Source organism: Ylistrum balloti, unplaced genomic scaffold, assembly GCF_031769215.1.
Source record: "Ylistrum balloti isolate Yb309-2 unplaced genomic scaffold, AGI_CSIRO_Ybal_v1 Utg369808, whole genome shotgun sequence".
Taxonomy (NCBI): Eukaryota; Metazoa; Mollusca; class Bivalvia; order Pectinida; family Pectinidae; genus Ylistrum; species Ylistrum balloti.
In genome coordinates, this window is record NW_026781982.1 from 2306549 (window position 1) to 2329340 (window position 22792).

At 34.9% G+C, this 22792-nt stretch overlaps 1 protein-coding gene across 1 annotated transcript; it reads right to left on the bottom strand.

The window, feature by feature from the left end:
• Positions 1-571: 571 nt before the first annotated feature.
• LOC132544710 (hsc70-interacting protein-like) lies at positions 572-22758 on the bottom strand. The gene is made up of 13 exons (XM_060208351.1): positions 22689-22758; positions 22017-22147; positions 11050-11107; positions 9807-9894; positions 9478-9615; positions 8640-8724; positions 7595-7705; positions 7025-7127; positions 6499-6615; positions 5166-5346; positions 4421-4482; positions 3794-3946; positions 572-3539 (listed from the first exon to the last, which is right to left on the bottom strand). The coding sequence occupies exons 2-13, from the start codon at positions 22130-22132 to the stop codon at positions 3537-3539; spliced, it is 1215 nt and encodes a 404-aa protein (XP_060064334.1). The 5' UTR covers positions 22133-22147; positions 22689-22758; the 3' UTR covers positions 572-3536.
• Positions 22759-22792: the final 34 nt, after the last annotated feature.

Genomic DNA, 22792 nt, shown 5'->3' on the forward strand with positions numbered 1-22792 from the left:
TGGGCACATCCAATGAATTTAATCAGTTTCCACGACTAACTTCTAACACTTACCTCTAAACAGTGACAGTTCGACTATAGGTAAACGGGTTTTGACATAGTACCTCATTTCCATCAGCTATCATGATGATTGGACTTCGGGTTAACCAGACAGTCATTTACAGGTTTTGATAAATTTGACCGGTGTGACCTTCGTTATAGTAATCAGTCTTAAAACATCATGAAAATGTTGATATTTTGTGTCAGTGTTTGTGATTTTGATGTTGTATGCGAGATATGTGCATGATTGTGGTGAACGTGAGCTTGGGTTTATGTAGGTTTTATGATGAGGGTGTATGTAACCTTCGTTTGTGTGCTTTATGAACATGAGGGTGTATGTGAGCTTGGGTTAATGTTTTATGATCATGAGGATGTAAGGGAGTTTTGGTGTGTGGGAGGGTGTGTATATGATGTTCATTATCAATCAATCACAAATCTCTTTTTTCCGTTTGTAGAGATGGTCCAATAGTGACATCATGAATCTTTTGAGTGTGTCGTGAATGTTTTTGTACATTGATAAAGAAGACAAACTATTATTGAGTCCTGCACAGCTGTGATCTCTTTAATACAAGACAAAAGGTACTTAATAGTCACAATTATAATTTAACAATTCGGATCATAGAGTTCCATCCTAGCAGCCTAATTACTTATAATTCTATTTCGTCAGAGACCAATGAAGACCAATTAAATAACAATGATCAGCTTTCTTTTATAACATCTTCTTCCATGGCCTTTGAGAATATCGCTATATAATAAACAAAATGGGAACCGTAAGATTTTGTAGATGTTTACACCAAGGCCATACCCATTCTTTGAATGAATTAGAAATCCATATTAATGTTCTCATATTTGAAATTATATTTATCGAAAACATGCAAAATTACATTTATCAGAAAGTATATTTGCAAAATTTAAGTTAAAATATACAATATCTTTAGTTCATAGCTCATTCACAACAAAGCTGTTGTAGATAATTGTAATCAGTTTCACTCCAGTTCTTTCCAGCAATGCTTTGGGAAAGTTTTAAAGAATTTTGCTAAACACACTGTAAATATTGATATATATTCACCAGACATTTCACTTACTGTATTCATATTGCCCTAGCTTCCTTATAATTGATTAAATTTTCGGTTGAAAAGTCACCAAATCTTTCATGCTTGTCCCATTAAATGCCCACGTCTCTAAATTGAATCATAATTGATGGGTTATCTCCCCTTTCTGGGATTACTCCATTACACATACTATTTTGAAAGTGTTATTTAGATATCTTACTTATATACATCTAAAACTGGTTATAAATTTAAGACCAGAAATGACTAAGTTATCATGTACATAATATCTAAGTTACAAAATAAAGGTGATAACTGACATATCCTGGTTTGGGTTATAATGTATGAAATGATCTCACACTAAAATAAATGCATTAAGGTGATTTGATTCCTTTCAGGAGACAAGATCTGAAACAACTACATACAGGACACAAGAAAAACACCATATGACTATTTTTGGATTACATATCAAATGAGGAAGTATAAAATGGATATTCAGATAGACTTACTGCTTTGTTAAAAAACTTTGAATTTTTTTAAGGCAAATTTCTTTGTCTTCACACAACCAAAGTGGAAAAAAAAACAAACAAAAAACTGTCGAATAATTGCATTACTCTTCAACAACTTAGATTATAGTTTATCATAAGGTCTTTTGCCCCTAAATTGTCATAACAATCCTTCACTAGTATTTGTACCATCCAGAAATCATTAAAACAATCCTTCAGTAGTATTCCTACCATCCAAAAACCATTAAAATAATCCTTCACTGGTACTTGAATCATCCAGGAATCATGAAAATAATTATACATGTATAATCCAAAATCAGCTCATAAAATTTGCATCCTTTGAAGATAAAGAGGTACAGGTCTTTTCTCTTACTGTGGTTTATTTTGTGAAATCGTGCTGAATGAATAATGATTTCTAATTACTTATTATACAGCCTCTCCAATAACTCTTTCCACATTTCCTGCAATACAATACACTTAAAACACCTAGAAATCAGATGACAACACTAAGACAATACAATCAACTGGAACCTCCTTATATGTTTCCATGCTAATTAACTTTGCAATTTATTTAATTATCTTTCAAAAATCATGCTGTAAAACTCTACAAACACAAGTTCATGGCTTGAAGATTTGTGGACTGAATGCTGCAACAAACATTTGGAAATTTCCTTGGGCATGAACATCAGCAAATCAATAGTGTCTGTGTAGGCTCATAAGAAGTGTAAGAGGTACTTTGCATGCTTTCAACAAAATTCAAAATATTGGGTAACTTTTAAAGTCATAAACATATACAATGAATGTAACCAAAACACAACTTTGAACAGGTAAATTCATTTTATCAATGAAGAAAACAATAAATATACACATTTTAATGTACTGATATGCACTACTTTCCCCAGTTTCTGTGTAAATTATTCAACAATTTGATAGCAATAAAGTAGATCAAATATTCACATAAGTGATTACCACAATGCTATACTGAACACCAGGATTTCTTAAGTTGGTGAGACTCTTTGATAAAACAAATAGAATTTATCCCAATTTTGGAAATGCGTAAATAACTGAATTTTAAAGTGGAATGTCATTCAACTCAAAAATGATTCATGGAGTTTACCCTACAGTTTTATTGTGGCAAAGATCATCAACACACTATAGGTACCACAAAAGAAATAACGAATAAACTGCAAAAGGTCATATATATCATTAGGGCAAAAATTCGGCAATTCTGCAATTCCCTCAAAACATTACACAAGAAAAGAAACCTAAGTATTTAGGTTAGAATGTAATAATTATTATTTAGCAGTAAATTCAATAAGTGTGATCAAAGTAATCTCCTTAACTATCATTTTCATTTCCCATGATTTGAAACAACTTCATTTATACACACAGGAGAGCAAATGAATATATCATGTATATACCTCTATTAGTACAAGCAGTGCATAAACTCTATATCCTTGAGAAATAACGATTCTTTAGTTTAATAGCACTACTTAAATATCTTGGTAGCACAAAAAAACGATTAAAATAAGAACATATTTATATAAAAGTCGTAAAATACTGACAAAGAACAAGGTGTGCCAAAACATTTGAAATTCCCAGTCAATTGTGTTTAATAAGACTAGTAAAATAATGTGAAAACAATTTTTGGGTCTGGTAATCCTTAGAAAAGATTAACACTGACTGAAAATATCTACTTACAAAAAGTGTAACTATTGTCACATTCATAGTACTTTACGATCAATTTTATAACAACAATGGATCCTTGTAATGTAGACCACTATAGGAATTTTGTTTCCCATTTATTGTGCGTGTTTAAAAAAAAAGAATCTATGCATAATTCATTTTCACATATCAGCTCTGAAGGATTGTAGAAGATACAAGAGTAATGACGAGACTGTTCCTGTTGTCACACGAGACAGCCACATTGTGGAGGAATCACCTCACTGAAAGAGAATATAAAATGCACATTAGCAACAATTCAGACAGTCTGAAGAATTTTTTCATCCTTAACCTTGATAATAGAATCTTATTACACAAAATATGACCTTAGACCTTAATGAATTTTGTTGAATATTTATCTCAATCTAATCACATAGTTACAGTTGGAAGTGTTTAATAACTCTGCACTTGAACACATTGAACATTAAGTCTGATAGGCCAATTTTTGCACAAACTTTGGTGAATCAATTTGACTGACCATTGGTGGAGCCCCTGGTGCCCTTGGTCCACCACCACCAAACTTGGAGCTCATCTTGTTGATGAGGGCTTGGACTTTGGGATTGTTCTGATACTTGATCAGATTCTCAGGGTGCTGACTAATATCCTGGAATGCTGCTGCCACCTCAGGATCCTGTAACCATGGAGACAGTCTAGATATATGTATGTATATATATATGTATATAATCAAAATAAGAGCAACCTTTAGCATGCCTTACAGTACAGTAATTGTGATTTAGAATTTTAATTGCAATGCTATGTTTTGTTCTTATATTTATATATATACACACACCATTACAAATATGTAACAAAAGCAATCATGTAATTTCAATAACTTTAAAACATTCAGATTCAGATGTGAAATATGAGCCATATGGTTTACACTTTCAAATCCCAGCAGAAATATGTTTTTTTTCCTCCTGTTCTTGTGGAATACAAAGTACATGTTTCGTAAAATATACTCAATTTTCAAATTTTTCAGTTGGACTTTCACTAGAAATTTATCACGTCTCTGATGAGGAGGAAATGGAGTTTTGAGCTGTAATAAGCATTACAGTGTTCAAGAGTTTGCTGGGAGGCAAGATCATTACAGAATTTAAATACTTACAGAGAAAGCTTGTACAATTTCAGGATCATTGAGTATGCTAGAAAGATCTGGACCACCAGCACCTATTCAATACAAAATGAAACTGTAAATATGTATTGCAGATTGTTTTCTTCAGATTAGTAAATACAGATGTAGATAAAGATTTAGTATAACCAATCTAAAGGAAAGCCATCTGGGTAGGTAATGGTTCGGAATCAGGATGAGGGGGCCCACAGATGATACATCTATAACTAGTAGTAAAACAAGTAAAACAAAATTGACTGTAGGAATCATACTTTGTTAGTTATTTCACATAGTTTAACAAATAATCATACTTCTTTGCTTCAGTCTGATTCTTAATTGCTCATACATTTCAAGTCTGAGTGTATATATACAGCCAAACAGACCTGCCAATCTCAAGTCATCTGATACATTTTGTACCTAGGAGTACAAATGCTGCCTCTACATGTCATTTGTTTGAAGGTGATACATGATGTGGTCATCAAACCATTACAAGATACCTAGTTCTGTGATGATGAGAGCCTCAATCTACATTCACAAGCAGGACAGATGACTCAAATTTGTTTTATAACTTAAAACATAAAATCACAAACATCATTTCTTCTCTTACTTACATATACAACACTTAATACAGTAAAATAATCTAACCCAGTGAACAATATTTGACCGTGTGCAAAATAATCAATGGAAATTCTTTAACTGCATGTAAAAATCTCCAGCTTTATGCAAGACAGATCATACACACCTGTCCCAGGGAACCCGCCTGCTCCTCCAGCTCCTGGGAATCCACCCGCTCCTGGGAATCCACCCGCTCCAGGGAAACCACCTGCTCCTGGGAATCCTCCTGGACCTCCTGCTCCAGGGAAACCACCAGGAAATCCACCAGGAAAACCCCCAGCAGACCCAGTATTGGCTCCGGAACTTTGCTACAGGGTGGAGTTATCAAAGAATTAGTCACTAAAGATGTGAAGTTCTTGTATATATGTAATAGGTGTATGAATTCAAATTTTAAACATTCCTTGAAAGTATCAGAAACTCATAATTGGTAGGTTCTGTTCATGAAAAACATTTGCACAATCATGCTACAAAATGGCTATTGTAGTTACCATGTTGAAATTTTGAACAGGCTGAAAAATAACAACAAATCACCTCTTCCTTTTCCTTAGCAGAACATACTCCAAATATTATTCTCACTGAGGTGAGTGAAACTTGAGAAATAGTACATACTATTTTTTTAGATAAGTTATGTTAGATTTTGGACTAAAGCAAGAAAAGAAGATTTGGTCATGGCAATCTCAGGATAAATTCATGTATGTTTGATTTTAGTTAGTTAGTTAGTTAGTTACAGGTTTTTCGGTTCCCCAACTCCTTCCATTGCTGAGTACCGTCTTACCAACAAGCATTTGATATCATTACTACTCAATGATAATGTTTCAGGTCATATTTGATAGAAATCTACCCTGGTATTGAGAAGGAATAGCATTTTGGAGCAAAATATGTCTAACTACCCCTTTTGGGGCCCTGCCCCAAAACCCTAGGGATCAAATCATACTTCTGAATTTAAAAATGATTCTCCGCCCATAATGACGTTTCATACCAAATTTGGATAAATCTACCCAGGCATTAAGAAGGAGTAGTATTTTGAAGCAAAATATTGTCTAATTTCCCCCTTTAGAGCCCCGCCCCATAAGTCCCTAGGGGTCAAATCATATTTGAAAAATATTTGCCAACCCCTACTGATACCACAGACAAAATCTGAATGAAATCCATTCAAGCATTAAAGAAAATTGTGTTTTGAAGTGAAGTATTGTCTAACTATCCTTTTGGGGCACCATCCCCAGGTCCCTGGGGTTGAATCAACTTTCTGGATTTATAAAATGAATCCCAATAACACAAGAGTGTTTCAGATTAAATTTGGGTGAAATCTGCCATGGTGTTATGCAGGAGTAGTGCCAAGCTACACAGCTGAGGTTTTCACCTGCAGTTACATCCTGGGCAGGTCAGTGTGATATGAAGTACAGGGTATACTGCACATACCAGACCTAAAACTTATATCAAAAACAGGGCGTTTATTCTACCTGCTTTTGTCTTTCATATTCTTCCTTTGCCTTTCGTAGTCTTTCCTTGCGAGCCTTAATTTCTTTTTCTTCCCTCTTTCTTTCATACTTTCTTTTATGTTCCATAATTTTCATTGCCTAAAAAAGGGAAATAATACAATTCACAGTAAGTTTAAAAGCACTGCCTGAAAAGAAGCTATACTCATCATTAAAATCTATGTGTTTAAGCTTTAGGATTTGATTACAGTCATATTCATCATAAATTGTAGCCAAACTCTTTAAAAATGTCTTGATGGATAAAACATTTGAATGTGGTATCAACACTCTTTTGTTTGGAACTTCCCAACTACATTTTGAAACTAAGTACAACAAGTGATAATAAAATGAGAAAAAGCTATCTTTTGATGTATCAATATGAATTACCACATTACAACTGATTTATTCAGAAAAGATGCATAAACTATAAAAGTACAAAAGGCTGTCAAACTATCTTATGTATGTGTATTTTATCCAAAACATTTTTACCCCAAAAATTTTATCTACTTGCATTAGGTTTAACAGCATGTAAAAGTTCATCGGCCAATTCATCGAAGTCTAGTTTACAGGCCATAGTGAGGTCTTGGTAGGCTTCTTCATATTTCCCCAGCATCCTGTAAACAGCAAGTACAACATACTATAAAGTTTGGAGGAGAGAATAAAATTGTGAAATAATTGATACAAAGCTACCTTGAATATTCAGCTTAAAACAACACCCTAATATGTTAACAGAAATTACTTAACTTTAAACTTTTATGAAAAACATTTCATTATTTTTTTCTAATAGAACTTTTATGAAAAACATTTCTTTTTTCCTTTATGCTTTTGATAAAACTCAAATAAACTTATATAAACAGAAAAACGTTTACAATACCATAACTACAAATCACACCAATTCACATGAACAATGACATTACACTACACGTGTTCAAATAGGATGTCTGAACAAAAAAGGTATTGTACAGGTTTAATGTAACAGTATTAAGAGACTATATATATACAGGTTATGGAGTTAAATATATCTTTGGGTGTTTAATTTTGGTAATTTTCCATCAATCAACTAGATATTTTGTATACATACTTATAGGCATTGCCTCTCCATTTGTAGGGCTGGGCGGAGTCAGGATTTAGAGAAATGGCCTTAGTACAGTCATGTATAGCTTTCCTTGGCTTCTTCATCTTTATGAAAATACTGAAGCAAAAAGTTCAACATTTGAAATTTCATGAAAATGATACATTGTAATACATAATAGGTCAGTATACAAAGCATTTGATTAACATGTGTCCATTCTTCTGAAGCTCTACCAACAGTGAAAGGAATTCAATACACATGTATTGATGAAATATTATTTCTATAAAACAACAGCAGATCTGTTTATAACACTACAATCAATCATAAGGTATTTATACACAAGCTATAAATAGAGTGTATCAGGATTTACTCCTTATAATCTGAACAAAAAAATTGTAACAACAGCTGACTGTAAACATATTTCAGACAAGATATTACATTAAAACATGACTGCTATAATTGCAGTTTCTATATGTCAATGATGTGGTAATTATTGTGACTTCTGGTATTCATAATTGCTTATTTGTTCAAAATAGATATTGCACTAAGATTTAAGCCATAGTAAGTATGATTCTGAGCTGTCTGTACTATACCCTGAACAATTCTTAGATTGACCAAAGACCATAATGAGCAACCTTTGCAGAGATGCATGAAATATTGAACAATTAATTTGAGAAAACATCTTTTCTATTAAAACAGTTGGTAATATACCTCAATTAAAAGCAGATTGATATCTTACATCTGACCTGTAAGTGATTTGTGGTTCAAATTAAGAAATGTGTTATTTCACATAATATAATCATACTACACAGAGAGAGAGAGAGAGAGAGAGAGAGAGAGAGAGAGAGAGAGAGATGCAGAAAAATGACAGGTTCCAGGGCTATCGATGATCAAACAACATCTGTTGGAAAACGGCCTAACTTCCCTTTCACTTTTGTCTTCATTTTTAATATTGAGGTATTGAGAGCAATGTCATTCATGAACATAAATATCTCAAGAAATACAGGGGCTCTGTTTTATCATAAATGTCATTCAAAAGATTGGACAAACTTACCTGGCCCTCTTCGCATAAAGAAGAGCAGACATTGGGTTAGACTTGATGGCCTCTGTGAATATCTTAACAGCCTCATCCCATTTACCTATTCAATAAAGAAACATACTAAAACTCAGTTTTTCATACAAAGTGACCTTGACTATGAGAACCTAAATCGTAAGATAATCTTAGGCCAAAATACTTATATGAATTTACATTCCAGTCTTGTAGAAATAAGAAAATGGTAGGATGAAAAATATTTTTGTTGTACATTGGCAAGAATTATAGGCTCAAGACATTGAAGTTATTGTTATTTAAGGTATTGTTGGTCAAAACATTTGTGTGATGGCCAAAAAACAATTAATCTCTAAGGGAACTTAGCACTGCATGACCTTTATACCGTCTTTGAAAGTTTATTCATTTCCTTTTTCCCTCTTATTTGCACTTGATCATATGAAATTGAAAAATAACCCTGAACAAGTAGCAATTATCATTTTAAACTGTCAAATTCAAGAAAGTCTCATATTGGCTATTTTGTTTTTCAGGTCATTTCTAAACTTAAAACATTGCAAAACTTTGTTAAGAAGCAAGTGGAATCTACAAAACATAGCAATAACAAAAAAATCAAAAGATGGCCGTGCATCAGCCATTTTTGTTTATCAGTCCCAAAATACCTACCCCTTATGATTGAGTTTCTTGAAATAAGAAATATGCAACTTTCATCAAAACAAAGCAATAAAAGGGGACCTGCATCTAAAATTTGACAAAATAAAACTAGACGACAAGATGAGGATATTAACACCATGCTTCCATTACAAAATGGCAGCAACATATTATTATATATGTAATGATATCTTACCATCTGACATTGCTGCCATGGCTTCTGATCTTTTGTCATTGGCATCATCCATCATCTCCTCTGTAACCTCTATCGACTCATCCCCATACACAGGAAGTTCCTCATCATTATCCTCTATCACACCTTCCATGTCTAATTCTATAAATAGATATCTCAAAGGTTAAGTTCAACAATCATTGGTATAAGTATCCATCTGTCTTGAAACACAAGTACAGCAGTACAATAGACTTTAGGGATGAAAAACTGAATTTTCCCTCAAATATGCCAAAATTTTTGTGACTAAATTTTATCTTTTAGTTCAAACAATAATTTAATTGTGGAATATTAACCTAAATCACTCTCCTCACTCTCTGGCTCTTCCTCAGGTTCTGGGGCAGGTTCTGGGTTGGATGTAGGTATTTCTTCTGGTTCTGGGGACTAAATCATTAAACAAAAAAACAATTTAAGTTGTTTCCTCATAATTTTCTGAGAATGTGTAAATCACTAATCACATATATTTGAAAGCTTCAGCGATAGGAACACCCACTTATTTCCTGTATTATCTATTGATTACTTACTCCCTAGCCATATATATAAACTAGCAGTAAAAACCTCAATACACAACAACTATAACCAGTCAAGTATTAGGAGAGATTCATCATAGTATGATTAAAGTTTAGAAATATCTGGAACTTACAGCAGCCACAGAGAGGATTTTACACTGTGGATTTTTGTTGGTTTTTTTTTTTTTTTTTTTTGAAAATGGCTTGAAAAAATAATCCCGTTATTGATCTGAAACAGACTTTCTCCTATTTTCAAATCAAGGTTTAAATTCTACTAATGACAGACATCAATGGCAATGGTGCCATCTTTACATGTATGTCATTTGATGACATTTGCAAAGAAGATTATTGACACTGGCCAGGATGTTCTTGAAGCTTGTGCGTTGTATGAGCTGGTTGTTCTGATTTTACAACCGTTCTTGACAAGAGAGGTGATAACTATAAACACAGATGGTGCAGTCGCCTGCAGCTATTGACAAGTGGTTAACAAAGAGAGGTGCATTTCATTCTATATTTACTGAGGTAGACATATACAAAATTATATTTTAACACACAATATTTTCAGTGCATTAGTTATTCCTTTTAATCAACATCTGCTGTGCACATGGAAATATTTCTTACAGCATTTTGATAAAAATTGAAGTGTAAAAAACCTGGAAACATGTGTTATCTGGAGTCCTTATCTATTCTGCTACAATAAAAATCTTCTTCAAACATGTTTCTCATACCTTTACCAGTATTTCTATAATATATGTATAACTGACAAATGTTCATGAGTAGACCCCTGAGAACTGAAATATTTCTTTTTTCTAATTCTACATAATGATAATAATCAGATATCAGTATGTGATGAACACTCTCTTTGTACCTCTCCATGAAGTATTCGCAAACAAAACTTTACAAAAAGAGAGTGGAACATAGAGAATTACCAATTTAAACCTCCTCTGCTCACCAGTAGGATCTAATGGAAATGATTTTCCCAACATCTACAACTGAAATTAGTTCATTTTCCTACTTTTTATTGGTTTACCTCAGATTTCTCTGGTTCGGGTGGACTTTCTGGTTTCTCTGGTAAAGTGGCATTCATACTGAAAAATCAATTGTCACTCCAATCACAACACTACAAAAGGAAATGTATTTGTCAAGCTATAAAACGATACACAATATCACACTTCTGATGAATAAAACTGCGAAACACTGGTCGATTTAACAAAATAATGTGAAATTTTGACAATTTTTTTTCTTATTTGCATTAGTTACCCAGTTGTTCAACTGATTATTGATCATATATCTACAACCAAACACCAATTTGTGTTAATAACGAATTTCAGAGAGATACTTGTCATCATTTTATGATAAAAGCTGTCATATATGTCCCATGTTCTATCATGGTAACCTGCTAATTAGTGAATCACAAATTATTATTACATAAAATCAATTCTTATGGTGTCAAGGGTAATATTTTAAACTGGTTTACCAGTAATCTTTGGGACAGGGGGCAGAGAGTGACTGTATACCGGAGATATCTGGGCTGTGTAATTTTTTCCTTTAGGGTTCTACACTAGTATACATATAGAGTAAATTCTGTTAACATGTTAAATCACTGTACATGTATGATTGTAAACAATAACAGGATGATATTGATAGAGTATTTGACTGGTAAATATGCAAGTCAATATCAAAAAGTGTTGTACTATAACCTTTTCCTTAAAACACAATCCTATCCATTATTCTTCCTGGTGGGAAGACAGATTTTATCCACACCAGAAGTATAAAAGACCTAGGATTCTTGATATCACACCATTTAACTTCTCTCACCATATCAGAAAAGTTGTTTCTAAATGTTTGCAAATGCTTCGATTTTCAAAATGTTCATGTAAATATTTTAAAAATGTTCCTGTGATACCATGTTTGTACATAAACTTAATTTGAAGTACAAGTATATAGTACAAAGGCAACTAGAAATAGTACAAAGGCAACTAGAAACAGTACAAAGGTAACTAGAAACAGTACAAAGGTAACTAGATATAGTACAAAGGTAACTAGAAACAGTACAAAGGTAACTAGATATAGTACAAAGGCAACTAGAAACAGTACAAAGGTAACTAGATATAGTACAAAGGCAACTAGAAACAGTACAAAGGCAACTAGAAACAGTACAAAGGAAACTAGATATAGTACAAAGGTAACTAGAAACAGTACAAAGGCAACTAGATATAGTACAAAGGTAACTAGAAACAGTACAAAGGTAACTAGATATAGTACAAAGGCAACTAGAAACAGTACAAAGGCAACTAGATATAGTACAAAGGCAACTAGAAACAGTACAAAGGCAACCAGTACAAAGGAAACTAGATATAGTACAAAGGTAACTAGAAACAGTACAAAGGTAACTAGATATAGTACAAAGGCAACTAGAAACAGTACAAAGGCAACCAGATATAGTACAAAGGCAACTAGAAACAGTACAAAGGCAACCAGTACAAAGGCAACTAGAAACAGTACAAAGGCAACCAGTACAAAGGCAACTAGAAACAGTACAAAGGCAACTAGATATAGTACAAAGGTAACTAGATATAGTACAAAGGCAACTAGAAACAGTACAAAGGCAACTAGATATAGTACAAAGGCAACCAGATATAGTACAAAGGCAACTAGAAACAGTACAAAGGCAACTAGATATAGTACAAAGGCAACTAGATATAGTACAAAGGCAACCAGTACAAAGGAAACTAGAAATAGTACAAAGGCAACTAGAAACAGTACAAAGGCAACTAGATATAGTACAAAGGCAACTAGAAACAGTACAAAGGCAACTAGATATAGTACAAAGGCAACTAGATATAGTACAAAGGCAACCAGTACAAAGGAAACTAGAAATAGTACAAAGGCAACTAGAAACAGTACAAAGGTAACTAGATATAGTACAAAGGCAACCAGTACAAAGGAAACTAGAAATAGTACAAAGGCAACTAGAAACAGTACAAAGGCAACTAGATATAGTACAAAGGTAACTAGAAACAGCACAAAGGCAACTAGATATAGTACAAAGGCAACCAGTACAAAGGAAACTAGAAACAGTACAAAGGCAACCAGATATAGTACAAAGGTAACTAGATATAGTACAAAGGCAACTAGAAACAGTACAAAGGCAACTAGATATAGTACAAAGGCAACTAGATATAGTACAAAGGCAACTAGAAACAGTACAAAGGCAACCAGATATAGTACAAAGGCAACCAGTACAAAGGCAACTAGAAACAGTACAAAGGCAACTAGAAACAGTACAAAGGCAACTAGATATAGTACAAAGGCAACTAGAAATAGTACAAAGGCAACTAGATATAGTACAAAGGTAACTAGATATAGTACAAAGGCAACCAGATATAGTACAAAGGCAACCAGTACAAAGGTAACTAGATATAGTACAAAGGCAACTAGAAACAGTACAAAGGCAACTAGATATAGTACAAAGGCAACTAGAAACAGTACAAAGGCAACTAGATATAGTACAAAGGCAACTAGAAACAGTACAAAGGCAACTAGATATAGTACAAAGGCAACTAGAAACAGTACAAAGGCAACTAGATATAGTACAAAGGTAACTAGAAACAGTACAAAGGTAACTAGATATAGCACAAAGGCAACAAGAAACAGTACAAAGGCAACTAGATATAGTACAAAGGCAACTAGAAACAGTACAAAGGCAACTAGATATAGTACAAAGGTAACTAGAAACAGTACAAAGGCAACTAGATATAGTACAAAGGCAACTAGAAACAGTACAAAGGCAACCAGATATAGTACAAAGGCAAATAGAAACAGTACAAAGGCAACTAGAAACAGTACAAAGGTAACTAGAAACAGTACAAAGGTAACTAGAAATAGTACAAATGCAACTAGAAACAGTACAAAGGTAACTAGATATAGTACAAAGGTAACTAGATATAGTACAAAGGCAACCAGTACAAAGGTAACTAGATACAGTACAAAGGCAACTAGAAACAGTACAAAGGCAACCAGATATAGTACAAAGGCAACTAGAAACAGTACAAAGGCAACCAGATATAGTACAAAGGCAACCAGATATAGTACAAAGGCAACTAGAAACAGTACAAAGGCAACCAGATATAGTACAAAGGCAACTAGAAACAGTACAAAGGCAACTAGATATAGTACAAAGGCAACTAGAAACAGTACAAAGGCAACTAGATATAGTACAAAGGCAACTAGAAACAGTACAAAGGCAACTAGATACAGTACAAAGGCAACTAGAAACAGTACAAAGGTAACTAGATATAGTACAAAGGCAACTAGAAACAGTACAAAGGCAACTAGATATAGTACAAAGGCAACTAGAAACAGTAAAAAGGCAACTAGATATAGTACAAAGGTAACTAGAAACAGTACAAAGGAGTAGCACAAAGGCAACAAGAAACAGTACAAAGGCAACTAGATATAGTACAAAGGCAACTAGAAACAGTACAAAGGCAACTAGAAACAGTACAAAGGCAACCAGATATAGTACAAAGGCAACTAGATATAGTACAAAGGCAACCAGATATAGTACAAAGGCAACTAGATATAGTACAAAGGCAACCAGATATAGTACAAAGGCAACTAGAAACAGTACAAAGGCAACCAGATATAGTACAAAGGCAACCAGTACAAAGGCAACTAGAAATAGTACAAAGGCAACTAGATATAGTACAAAGGCAACCAGTACAAAGGTAACTAGATATAGTACAAAGGCAACAAGAAACAGTACAAAGGCAACTAGAAACAGTACAAAGGCAACTAGAAACAGTACAAAGGCAACCAGATATAGTACAAAGGCAACTAGAAACAGTACAAAGGTAACTAGATATAGTACAAAGGCAACTAGAAACAGTATAAAGGCAACCAGATATAGTACAAAGGCAAATAGAAATAGTACAAAGGAAACTAGATATAGTACACAGGGGTCAGATCGAAAGTTGCTGAAGTACTCGTCCATTGGACGAGTACACAGCAAACTTTACTCGTCCAAAATGAAAAAGTACTCGTCCATTAAAAGTGATTAGTTACTAGTAAATAATGTTCCTACTGATTGGTGTTTACAAGAGCTTTTTAGCATCTTAAGACACAAAGTATTTTTAAAAGCACCAGACCCACAGATAAATAAACTATATATTCCAAATATTTTGAATTACAGTTGCCAGTTATCTTTGAATTAATTACAAGAAAACAAGAGTATTTTCAAAAGCATGCATTTATTTACCAGTTGTATAAAGGAAATGATATGCATGCAGGCTGGTCTAGGTGGATTACAAAGTTCAGATATATCTCTTCCTGAAGATTCAAGAACTTCTAATTAAACATGATATTCACATAATCATTATTTGCAACACTCCTTACTTTGATGTTAATAATGGGGTAAATAATAATATGTCCACAATACTAGATCATATAGACAGTAACTAATACTACACAGATCAAGATTTATTTAGTAACATTAATTGTGATCAGATGGAGATTGTGTGAGGTCGACAGAACATTCTGATACAGGAGCTGAACCAACACTAGCACTTGATGAATTGGGCACTGCATCTACTACCCTCTTACTTCCACTACCTGAAACAATCAGTCTGTCCCTTTTTTTGGTGGTTGACATCCAACGTATAATGGAAGATTTAGGACTGAAATCCTGTAGAGAAATACCTGCAGCATGGATTCTCATCAAGCAACCTAGCATACTTTGACTAAGAGATGTTCTGTAGCAAGATTTAATTCTATTCATGGCCGAGAAACTTCTCTCGCATTCAGCAGTGGAAGGTGACATTGTGAGCATGATTTGCACAAGAAGCAAAATATTCTGCAGTCCCTCATAATTACCAGACAAAAACTGTGAATAAATATCCAAAGGGTGCTTATTCTGTTGCTTAACTAACCTGAATTTCAGTTCATTCCATTCTTGCATGACATTTTCAGTGTCAGTCCCCTCAGAAAAATGACATTTAAACACTTCAAGAAGACCCTGAATTTCACATTTGCCATATTGGAACAACTGCCCTTTGTCCCTGGGAAGATCTCTGTGATCAAATATGGCAAAATGAGAAAAAGCGGGCTCTTGAAGTGTCTTGAACCTGCTACTTACATAATCAGTCACTTTGTCTAGATAGCTCATCATCATTTTGTCTATGTTATCATCTGCATTAGAGCCTAGACGTGCCTGAGACAAGATAATTTCCTGTGATTCACTCTTGCCACACAAAAATTTTCCACTGTCTGTACAGTATGAGGATTTGAACTTGGACAATGAAGCACCAGGAGTATGTTTCAACTCCTCTAAACTCAGTAAGCACACCTCAAGTTTCGCTACAACATCTGTAATAATCATTCTGTTATCTTGAAACTGTTTACTAAGATCAGAAAGCTTGGCCAACACATCCTGCATGAAATACAACATTTTCACAAATCTCACAGACAAAATTTCTTTCAATATGGCTTTCACCTTAGCTGCCTCTTCACCCTTACCATTGCTAGCATTTTCCATTTGAGAGACTATGATTGGCAGACTTTTAATCACAGCAGCTATTGCTCCTAATCTGGAAGCTACCCATCTAGTTTTTTGCAAACCTGTCTGCTGAATTGGCATTTCATCAAGAATAGAAGCAATTTCCTTCATTTCCCTCCTCCTCTTGGGTGAATAGTAATAAAACTTGTAAATTTGATGTATGGTATCCTGAAACTTTGACATATATTTGATAGACTTAACTGCATCTGTAACACCCAACTCAAGATTATGAGCAACACAATGAATAGCCACTATTGGATGTGCAACCTTTTCCTCCAGTTTCTTAGCAACACCTCCTCTCTTGCCTAACATAACTGCCGCACCATCAAAATTACACCCAATCAACTTCTTTTCTAACTCATTGGATTCGATTCCTACATTGTTCAAGCCCTCTACTATACCTTCCAGAACTCCTTCTGCATTAGCATGCTTTAATTGAACGACATCTGCAAACTCAGTACGTAAGCAACCATCATCAACAAACCTAACATAAACTGTTTCCTGCTCAATAACTGACGAATCCGTTGCACCATCTGCCAACACACATACAAAGCTTGTATTTTTCAACTTTGTAATCAGATCATCTGACATGGAGGCTGCTATGTTGAATATGAATTCCCTACAACCACCTTCATTCATGTATAATTTACCCAAGTCAAGATTATTTTTAATTTGTAGTTCACAAAGAGATCTGTACTTGGAGAAATCAACATTTTCTTTTGCAACATCGTATGCAGTGTTAAATAGACTATGCATAATGCTTTCAGTTCTCTCATCTAATTTTGTAGCTAACGCTTTCACGCATGCTTCTAACGGTCCAATCCCTTGCACCCTACTTTCATTCTTATTCATAGCCATACATCTCTCATGCTTTTCAGACCTTTTATGCCAATAGAGAGAATCTTCTCTAAACGTACCACCCATTCCGCATCCGATATATAAAGATGATTTTACATCTGCTACATGAGGATATTTTTGGCAGATATTACAATACATACAATCATTGCCTTCATCGTGGATAATTCACGGGTAACTATCAACCCAATGTGCCTTAAATGATCTGTATCTAGACTTCGCTTCATACGAATCTTTTTTTGCTTTCACATTCACACCGCTGTGTGAATGCGTGGGTTTCCTTTTACATGTCTCAGCACTGCTACTGCTAGATCCAGCCGTTATGGCAGTTGTTATGGGGATATTGTGTTGTTTGTTAGTAACAAGATTGTCTGTTAATTCTTGACCCTCTGACTCTTTATTTTTATTTTTTGAAGTGAAGAACGAAGTTAGTTTCTTCTGTTCCGCCATCTTAGCGTGACTTTGCTTGCTTGGTTACTAGCAAGCCTCGTTCTGAACTGATTGTTTCGAGGGTAAAATGGGTAGCGCTACCGATATATTGAACATGAAAAAATAAATCGTATTTTATTCTTGATCAATGGCGCAATGTCACTGATTATTAATTGCACACATTTCTGAGAAAATTTGAACTAAATTCTATTTGACTGTAAGATATAACTGTTTTCAATGATAGGAAAGAAAAGTGAACGTTATTGTGTTTTTAGCAGCCATTGTGAACTAAGTTCATGTGTGCTACAAGTTTACCATTTATATCACGGCCATGTCGAGCGTTCACGGAACTTCGGAAGTTGACGTTTTATTTCTAGTTAAATGTCTATGAATTAAAGGAATGGGGACTTTGCACATTTTTTAATTTGAATATTTTAATGCACAATCATGAGAACATTTTTTATCAAAACCAAGGTAGTTAAAACCACTCGTCCGGTGGACAAGTATGATAACAACCCTTACTCGTCCAACCAAAATTTTACTCGTCGTGCCCGGTCGGACGAGTGTTCGATCTGACCCCTGAGTACAAAGGCAACTAGAAACAGTACAAAGGTAACTAGATATAGTACTAAGGTAACTAGAAACAGTACAAAGGAAACTAGGAACAGTACAAAGGCAACTAGATATAGTACAAAGGAAACTAGAAACAGTACAAAGGTAACAAGAAACAGTACAAAGGTAACTAGAAACAACTAGAAACAGTACAAAGGAAACTAGGAACAGTACAGAGGCAACTAGATACAGTGAAACCTCGCTATTAAGACCACTTTGGGGACTGGACAAAAGTGGTCTTAATAGCGAGGTGGTCTTAATAGTGAGGTGGATCAGTTTGACCGCCAAGAACGGTAACTCTGTTTAAAATTAAGACTATTATATATATACATGTATATATATCATTAAGTAATGTACATGTATATTATTCAACAATAATAACTTGGAGTTTGATAAACTGGTTATAAAATATTGAAATTGATGAAATGAATGTAAAACAGATAAAATTGGTGAATTGACAAAAGAATATATATGTATATATTCCTTTGTTAGTTTATATTGTAATATACATGTATATTTACTATTGTAAACAATGAAATAAAGAAAACAAACAATCAATTTCAAGTTCAATTGGAATTTAATGTTTAGGTTTTTAAATTTTCACATAATTTACAAACATATCAACACAGCCAATGTATTACACAATACAAAACATTTTCTTTTACTTAAAAAATGAGTCCAGTGTACACTGTCGTGATGAGCTATGAATCTGGACAGCTTCCTCTTCCATACAGTCCTCGGCTGAATTAAATAGGTCCAAAAGTTTGGTGAGATCTTTCCTGGCAGCAAATGTCTGCAAGTTCTTGACAGCTTTAAGAGCATCTTGTAAAGAGTTGATAGGGTTGTCCTCAGTCTCATCAAAATCATTATCGGGGCACTCTGGTGTACGCAACATGTTATCTTCACAATTTGTATCATGGATGCTTGACAGTCCAAATGTATAACTGATAAGTGCATCCTCCCAACCATCCTCTAGCACCTCCCTAGATGGAGCCTGGTGATCACATTCAGCATACTCCTCTGCTGTCATGTCGATGTCACAGGGTAGACAATCTCTAGCAGTTCGTAACAGATCCCTGAGCTCACTAAGAGGAGTGTCATCGTCTGTCTCAGCCACAGCAACATCACTTACACTGATACCACCTTTCGCAAAACATTTAACTACAGTCTCCTTCTTTACATCATTGACAGCACCACTCACAAATCTTGTAGCATCCAGTACAGTTATTCCTTTCGCAAAGGTATCTACCTGAAGATGATCTCCATCACCTATATGTGCGATCGTAGAACAGAGCAGTCTCTTGCGGTAAACAACTTTCACAGCCTGAATAATGCCTTGATCCAGAGGCTGAAGAACAGAAGTTGTGTTGACAGGAAAGAAAACAAGCTTGATGTTGGTCAGCTTCATACTTGGATGAGAAGGGGCATTGTCCAAGAATAACAGGATGTGGCGACGAGTGTGCCTCATACGTCTGTCCGAATCAGTTACCCATTCTCTGAATAACTGTCCGGTCATCCAAGCTTTCTTGTTTGCACGCCAAGTAACAGACAGTTGAGCAGGCCTGGTGTTCTTGAAGCACCGGGGATTTAAGGACTTTCCAATGATGAGAGACTTCTCAAAGTCACCTACCAGGTTACAACACAGAACGAGTGTGATTCTGTCCTTTGACTCCTTCCCTCCCTTGCATTCCTCTCCTCTAAAACATAATGACTTGTCTGGTAAGGACCGGAAGAAAAGGCCAGTTTCGTCCATATTGTAGATATCACACGCATCATATCCACAGATAATGTCTGGCAGTTTTTCTTTCCATTCTGACACCACATCCTGAGAAACGCTAGCACTTTCACCACAGATGTTAGATAATGAAATATTATGTCTCTCTCGGAATCTCTGCAACCATCCATTTGATGCCTTAAAGTCAGTGTCTGTTATTCTAAGTTCTTTGCATAGGCAAGGGCTTTCTCCTGCAACATTGGTCCAGAGACAGGAATGTGCTGTGCACGTTTCCGTTGAAACCATTCCCACATGAGTTCATTAAGTTTCTCTAATGATGATCTAACACTGGGTCGTTTTCTGTCGTTTCCCTTGTTTTCCTCATAGCTCTCTAAAATGTCGGCCTTCCAATTCAAGATGGTCTGAACTTGAGTTTTACCAATGCAAAATTGTTCAGCAAGTTGTCATTGACTACGGCCATTACTACACTGAATAAGTTCAACTTTCTTTTTTAGCGATAGCTCGTTTCTTTTACGTTGTGTCGTCATTGCGTGATAAAGTTCATCTGAGTTTTGGGACAGTGAAAATATGTTGTAAAATATTAGGGATAGATACATGTTTGTTTGGCTGTTCAAACGATATGGAGAGTGTGATATCGCCACAAAAACAGTTAAAAACTTCGACAACCTGTTCGCGTGCAATCAAAGGAATTTAGGCCGAAAAGATTCCATAAGTTCCCTTAGGGTATGCAGGGCTTCTAAAGTGATTAAGAGCATACCTACCGACCTATCAATACATAATTAACAAACAATAGATCGCTATTAAAACTTATCTGGCATGTAGTTTTACACGAACAGGCCAAGTTAATCCGATAATGATGTTTACATCGTGTAACCCCACCTGGTGGCAGGGTCGGTAACGCGTGACGAAAACAATGGTCGTGAATGACACAGATGTTCGCGGTTCACTGCCCACCAGGTAAACTGTAATCACTGGTCAGAACGTGGTCGTAATTGTGAGGTCAATTATCATTAATTAGTGGTCGTTGGGACTGTAAGAAGTGGTCGTAATACGGAATAGCGGGGTGGTCGTAATACTGAAGCGACCAATACAAAGATATATAGTGGAAAAAAAGGGACTGAAAAAAAGTGCCCGTAATAGCGGGGTGGTCGTAATTTTGAGGTGGTCATTAGGTGAGGTTTCACTGTATAGTACAAAGGAAACTAGAAACAGTACAAAGGCAACTAGAAACAGTACAAAGGCAACTAGAAACAGTACAAAGGCAACTAGATATAGTACAAAGGCAACTAGAAACAGTACAAAGGCAACTAGATATAGTACAAAGGCAACTAGAAACAGTACAAAGGCAACTAGATATAGTACAAACAAATTTTTCGAAGTTTTAAGGCGAACATTGATTTCTTTAGTCGTTCTTATTCAGATATATGTTAACAGTTTTAATAAAAAAAAATTGATATTTTAGTCTCAAGAAAAATTCTATGTACTTCTATAACATGCAGTTTAGTTGTTCGTTTAAAAATGATTAATGTCTGAAAACTCAGAACTGTTCATCATACAGTCAGTATTCTTCACAGAAATAAATTGGTTAATTCATGTATCTATATCTGTTATATCGTTACTATCATTCTGTGAGTGGACCATCAGGTCTGTTGGGTTGAGGCAAATTAATGAAATAAAATAACTGCTATATTTTGAAACATTTTTCTTCTACTGGTTGTGTTATATGAAATTTTATTCGAATAACTGCTACAGTTGTTGATGATTAAACAAACTCTTGTACCAAAATTGACTTTACTTAGATTGAAAATACCTTTCTAGCCAATCTTTGAAAAACTTGAGGTCAGGATTGTAGAGGACACCCGCATTGGTCTTGCACATTTGTACAAATGCCCGCAGGAGCTGCAACTCCTTGGCTGGAAGACTCATCTTTACACTTCTGTTCTGAAGACACAAAGCATTCTAAGTTAGCATTGGATAGAAAAAAAACGTCCAGAGGGCCGGCTTATTCACCTGGGAATATTAGCTGTTAAAAATTCCCATAGCCTCCAAATCAACTAGGCGTAATTTGAGAACGACAGGAAACTTCATATTACATTACATTACAACTCGACAAGCAGCACACGTACAGCAGACATGTGCATGTTCATGATCAGACCACACAGATAAGGTTTAACGCTGAATTCGATATTTCACACTATCTATGCCTTGTTCATACCAAAAAATGATGGTTAAGGAAAAACAACAAGGAGCGCGACTTCTTGTTGGCAAAATGTATATAGCAGCAAAATTATCTATATAGATGTTCTTCAAAATGTGGAACGAAAATTGTCTCCCTTGATTACATGCAGCATAAATTTACAAAAAATACATGTCCGTTATATGATGTTGAAACAACAGAACATCTTGTCGAATGATTAACATTATATGACTGGTGTGTCCTGGCCTGGTGATTAAACTGTCATAACATTTACGCTGGAATTACCTTCTGCTTTCACTTTACAGCAATACACGTGAGTGACGCCGACCGAATTTTCCAGCAACTAGCAACCTCGTTCCCTGACGAAAAAGTTCAATTTGAGCAATGCC

Excerpts from the sequence above, each read along its gene's own strand:
- LOC132544710 (XM_060208351.1), bottom strand. The coding sequence starts at position 22,132 with ATGAGTCTTCCAGCCAAGGAGTTGCAGCTCCTGCGGGCATTTGTACAA. Across the intron at positions 8,725-9,477 it reads CATGGCAGCAATGTCAGATG|GTAAATGGGATGAGGCTGTT; the intron begins GTAAGATATCAT and ends TTTATTGAATAG. Across the intron at positions 7,128-7,594 it reads TGGAGAGGCAATGCCTATAA|GATGCTGGGGAAATATGAAG; the intron begins GTATGTATACAA and ends TGCTGTTTACAG.